The sequence below is a fragment of the Pantherophis guttatus genome, chromosome 2, assembly GCF_059756535.1.
Source record: "Pantherophis guttatus breed Tessera chromosome 2, ASM5975653v1, whole genome shotgun sequence".
Classification (NCBI taxonomy): Eukaryota; Metazoa; Chordata; class Lepidosauria; order Squamata; family Colubridae; genus Pantherophis; species Pantherophis guttatus.
This window is the reverse complement of record NC_142064.1, coordinates 21,664,955-21,670,954: the sequence shown is the minus strand read 5'-3', so window position 1 is coordinate 21,670,954 and position 6,000 is coordinate 21,664,955. Positions and strand designations below refer to the sequence as shown.

At 38.9% G+C, this 6,000-nt stretch overlaps 1 protein-coding gene across 1 annotated transcript in view; it reads right to left on the bottom strand.

Annotated features, from left to right (window-relative positions):
- Nucleotides 1-1,253: 1,253 nt before the first annotated feature.
- Nucleotides 1,254-6,000, bottom strand: part of SLC1A3 (solute carrier family 1 member 3) — a 51,007-nt gene continuing 46,260 nt past the window's right edge. Inside the window, exons 8-10 of the mRNA XM_034442387.3 lie at nt 5,270-5,464; nt 3,980-4,114; nt 1,254-3,267 (exon numbers count right to left, since the gene is read on the bottom strand). Of these exons, the coding sequence (XP_034298278.1) occupies nt 3,063-3,267; nt 3,980-4,114; nt 5,270-5,464 (535 nt within the window). The 3' untranslated portion in view covers nt 1,254-3,062. The remainder of the gene's footprint in view (nt 3,268-3,979; nt 4,115-5,269; nt 5,465-6,000) is intronic.

Below are 6,000 nucleotides of genomic sequence, written 5' to 3'. Positions count from 1 at the left end.
GGGGGGGTGAGCGTGGCCGGGGTGGTCGTAACCAGATTGACATCACTCATCGAGGTTCCACTTCCAGCCATGACAGCCGCCTGCAGCCTTTTGCCAGTGAAAACGGAGCCCGGGCAGGCCGCCTGCAGTCATCCCAAGCTCCATTTCACTGGCAGAGGGCTGCAGGAGGCTGACGTGGCCGGAAACGGAGCCCAGGAGGCATGCGTGTGCCCCCCCCCCGAGCTCTGTTTTCGCTGGCAGAGGCACCGCGGGCCAGTCTATTGCTGTTTCCAGGATGGGCTCGCAGGCCAGATCTAAGCACGCTGCGGGCTGGATCCGGCCCGCAGGCCTTGAGTTTGACATCCTGTACTGGAGAGTTAAAAACAGGGATTGGCAGACAATTTAGCTGCTGAAGTTTAATTTAAACTCATCCTAGCTATAGTTGCAGACAGTATAAATCACAAACTAGTACAGGTAGTCCTCGACTTACAACCATTCATTTAATGACCGTTCCAAGTTACAACGGCACTGAAAAAAGTGACATATGACCATTTTTCACACAACCATTACAGCATCTCCATGGTCATGTGATCTAAATTTGGATGCTTGGCAACTAGTTCATATTTATGACAGTTCCAGTGTCCCAGGGTCATGTGATCACCTTTTGATAAGCAAAGTCAATGGGAAAGCCAGATTCACTTAACAACCATGTTACTAAATTGACAACGGCAGTGACTCACTTAACCACGGTGACCAGAAAAGTCATAAAATGGGGCAAAAATCACTCTACCAAATTCTCACTTATGAAGATAAATTTTGGCTTCAATTTTGGTCATAAGTCAAGGACTATATCACTAGTAGAAAGAACTTTGGGGAAAGCCATTCCTACGCAACAAGGAAGGACAAACCAAACCCAATTTTCTTTCAATAGCAGATTCCTGGTGGCTTGCCTTAATGTGCAGTCAAGAATTGTGGTTTAAAATAACCTGCAATCTATTATTAAATAAACTATATCACAGCAAACCCTCGTTTTTTTGCTAGGTTATAGTAAATTTCTTTTCAGCTGCAATCTCTAGTTCCTACTGTATATAACAAGCAAGCTGCTAAGAGAAACAAAATCCCAATTTATTTCTTAGTTTGATCATAGCAGATCACCTCTATGTCAGCTACCTCTTTGTTTTGAGATCTTTTTGCTCATCTGTATGATGATGGCTTAGCATTGTGCATAAAATCCAGCAAAGTCTGCCTGGAAACAAGGGTTTTTTTTTATTTCATTTGGGTTGTTTTTAAAATATGGGTGTTTTAGAATTCATATCTTGGTCTTTAGGTTGCTAAATTCAATGGATGTTTCAGGAAAGTTGCAATGGTGATGATGAACTGTTAGATTAAATCTTTGCCAAAAATTCTAATTGGCTTAAAGTTGGTTTCTCTTTCATGGAAATTTAAGTTGGGTGTATGTGTATCTGTCTTTGTTTGTGTGTAGGCTAAGGATTTTCAACAGGATTCTTAATATCAGACTAAACTATAATTCCCATGATTGATTGGAAATGCCATATGGATATAAATCAGCGAGGATCTCAATTCCCATTGAAAACTCAGTGGTAAATTGAGATTTAAGGCAGGACAATTTATGAACCATGGTAATCTTCCTGGAGCCTAACTGTTTATAATCCCACCATATTAACAGTTTCTGTAGGAGGCAAAAGCAGTTACTTTCTGAAAACTATATATGATTGGTGGGTTATAATTTATCTAAGCCTCACTAGATTAAATCAGCAGAATATTTACAGTTGTTTGATCAAATAATGACATCACAATTGCTGTGGTAGCAATAATTCAATATGTCCATAGGAATGAAGCAACTATAAGATAAATTTCCTGTTCCAAAGTGCATATGTTTTTAATGTGTGTGCATTTGATCTCTGATCCTGGAAAAAAAAAACAGTGTGTATGAGTAGCAGTATTTGTGCTAAATACTATCATCTAAAAGAGAGTCATAATGTTACACATACACAGAGGTATTTGCAGGTTTGTGATATACAAAATCAATGGGATTTGAAGGTGCACAGTACCAAGAAGCACAAGCCTCTTTCTGATACTAAATTATCCCATTGGTTAGAAATGAACACATGATTAGTAGTTTTTGCTTAATTCATAAATATAATGACCTGTGGGAAATACTATTCACTTATTTCATCCTTTAGGGGAAAAAATGTATTCGTACTTGTGCTGTTCTAACAGCAATGAAATAAGGTAACACTATCCTTTTAAAAAAAGAAATCAAAATTTGCTATTAATTTCTCTAGGAATAGCATGAAATGTCAAAGGTTGACTTGATGGTGCTAAGAACATGTAGCATTTGAACAAAATGCTAAGGCCTCTTTCAGGATTTCTTCTGTTCTGCTGTTTCAGCTTATATTAAATGAGATCACATTAACAGGATAAGGAAATATATATATATATTTTCTCGAATAAGCTTGCTAATTTGATAAAATATTTACCACCCATTAAAATGTTGCAAATCACTTTGTGTAATGCCTATTATTTTTTTTAACGGCCTGCAGCCATGAATTTGGAATATTTTTTCACCAATTTTGAAAAACGCTCAGCTCAGCTCATCCCTATTTTCTCCTGCACAAATTGTGCAGCCTTCTCCAGCCAGATGTCCCACAAATGTAGTGGATTATGACTTCCAGAATTCTAACCAGCATGTCTGCTGCATGGAATTCTGGGAGTTGTAGTCTCACATCAGGAAGGCATTAGGCCAGGGAAAGTATGTCTAGGTAAACACAATATAAGACATGGCAATACTGTGTTTTGCTTTGCCCTTCTCTGGCCTTCCTTACTGGAAGGAACAAGGTGAGGCATATGGAGCAACAGCCTGCTGTTGTTCATTGCTCTAACCTAGCTATCACAAGACAGAGGAGGCATGTCACACACTCTATGTCTCCCGTAATATCTAGTTCATCCTTAAACCTTTTCAGTGCTTTGAGAGTACAAGAAGAAATGAGGAACAAGCAGAAGGACCAAAGAAAGTGTACATTTTCCATATCTCTAGTGCTTTGTGTCAGCTTTCCTCTACCTTACATCTTGGTTTCACTGTCTGAGGGCTTTTCATTCTCATTCTCTTGTGAAATCAGCTGGTAAGGCTTCTTCATTTCATTCTCCTCAATCACGGAGTTGCCCATTTCAGCATCCTTGTTCCGTAACTCATGGCGGGATAAGTGTTCAACAATTCCTGCACCAATGGAGTCTCCCAAAACGTTGGTAGTAGTGCGCAAACGATCCCTAGGGAACACGTTGCAAATTAAGTAAACCATGACCTCCAAGGTCCCTTCCAATTCTGTTACTGTTACTCTGTTTACCAACACAATGAAAGTTTTCACTAGAAGATATAAGACAAGTCCACTTTCTTTCCTTAAAATTACATCAGCAATATAATAACATGTGCTTCAATATTTGCACAGTAGTAAAGAGAAAATGATACTAGACTGATGGGGAAAAAAATAAATAGTGAAACGAAATAAGAACCATATTTAAAAATTAAATATCAGTTCCAAGAAGGAACAGCACGTAGGTGTTTTGTAACATTCATATTTTCTTTTGGGCTTCTTCCTTCTTGCACAAGGAGATTCAAACTAAGTGGCCGCAAGCTGCAGCATTTGAAAGGGTTCATTAAGAAACAAATAACAGGGAAATTAAGATTTGCATGTTGAAAATACGGTTGCTGACGAGACTGAATAATGCATCTTTTTAAAAACTACAGCTTGGAAGGTGAACAGAGACTGAATAACTTTCATATCTCTGCCCAAAAAATCCAAATCGGTATCCTATTCTAGCCTTCTTTTTATATAAGATGACAGTTTGACATTGGTATGCAACGTAACCGAGTATTGTTTCAAAGAGACCCAATACATTTCTTCAGGAAAGGAACTACAATGACTGATAAATTTGGTTTCCACTCGTGTCTTTAGTCTACTTCGTATAGAAAAATACTCACAGAAACCAATCCACTGCAATGATAAGCGTTATGTCATCTGTAGGTAAACCAACAGAGGTTAATACAATCACCATCGTGACCAGGCCAGCTTGAGGAATTCCTGCTGCACCAATGCTGGCAGCCGTTGCGGTAATACTGTTACAAGGAAAGAGATATAAAACCAATCATACTGCCATTTTCATTTTTTAAAACCTGTCCTTATCTCATAAATCTCTTTCAGCCTTGAAGAAGTTGTTGGCTAGAAGTTCATGAGTCTGGTTGGAATCAGTTGCTAGTTTGCATGATCAAAAGTCTTTCCCCTTTCATTTCTCTTACAAGCAAATTTGGTGCTTTAACTAGATAAGGCATTTAGAGCGCTCCATGGCATCGGACCGGGGTATTTACGAGACCAATTCTGCTATCAATAGCCTTTCACCGACCAGTACGCTCCCATAGGGAGGGGCTTCTCAGGGTGCCGTCGGCCAAACAGTGTCGACTGGCGGCCCCCAGGGGGAGAGCCTTCTCTGTGGGGGCACCTACCATCTGGAACAAGCTCCCCCCGGAGATACGGAGGATCCCGGATCTGCGCACGTTTCGTCGTGCTCTCAAAACATTTTTATTTCAGCAGGCTGGCCTGGCCTAAATCTCCCTTTTAAATTTTTAAATCGTTTAATCTGTTTTACAAATTGGGTGTTTTAAATTTGTTTTCGGCCAAAATATTTAATAATTTTAATGGACTTTTAATGTTTGTATTATCTGTATTTTATCTTGGCTGTTCACCGCCCTGAGTCCCCCGGGAGTAGGGCGGTATATAAATTTGATAAATAAATAAACAAACAAACAAACAAACAAATAAATAAATAAATTCTCAACAGTGTATTCAGCTTCATTAGTTAGACCAGTCTTCACCAAGCTGGCATTTTCCAGATGTCTTAGATCCTTCCTTCCTTCCTTCCTTCCTTCCTTCCTTCCTTCCTTCCTTCCTTCCTTCCTTCCTTCCTCCCTCCCTCCCTCCCTCCCTCCCTCCCTCCCTTCTATATTACTCTAAAAACAATAACTAGCACAATATGAAGAAGACCTGCAGTCTATGTAGCTGTCTCAATCTGGATTAGGTTTTGATATTATAATTTGCATTGCAAACAATGAAATATTCTGTGATTTCTGAATTGCTCATGACCTCCTACTTTATCATTGTCCTGTCCCCCTGTGTTACCATGCATTCCACTCAGAAATGCCCTTCATTCCGACTTTTCTAGCTTTGTTGCCTTGCATAGGTATACAAGGATATGTATTTTTGCAGGGTTTACAAACCTGATTGTGATAATTTGCCCAAAGTTTAGATCCATATTGTTCACCTGTGCAATGAAAATTGCAGCCAGGGCTTCATACAAAGCTGTCCCATCCATATTAATAGTTGCACCCACAGGCAGTACAAATCTCGTAATGCGTTTGTCTACTCCATTGTTCTCTTCCAAACACTTAAAAGTGATAGGCAAAGTGGCAGAACTGAAACCAGATGGGGAGAAAAATACAAGAAGATACCATTACTATGTATGTATGTATGTATGTATGTATGTATGTATGTATGTATGTATATATGTATGTATAGAGACGCTATAGAGCACTGCACATCAGAACAAGTAGACACAAGAACAGTTTTTTCCTGAACACCATCACTCTGCTAAACAAATAATTCCCTCAACACTGTCAAACTATTTACTAAGTCTGCACTACTATTAATCTTCTCATCTTCTCATCGTTCCCATCACCCATCTCCTTCCACTTATGACTATATGACTGTAACTTTGTTGCTTGTATCCTTACGATTTATATTGATATTGTTTCCTGATTGCTTATTTCTACCCTATGACTATCATTAAGTGTTGTACCTTATGATTCTTGATGAACGTACCTTTTATTTTATGTACACTGAGAGTATATGCACCAAGACAAATTCCTTGTGTGTCCAATCACACTTGGCCAATAAAAAATTCTATTCTATTCTATTCTATTCTATTCTATTCTATTCTATTCTATTCTAT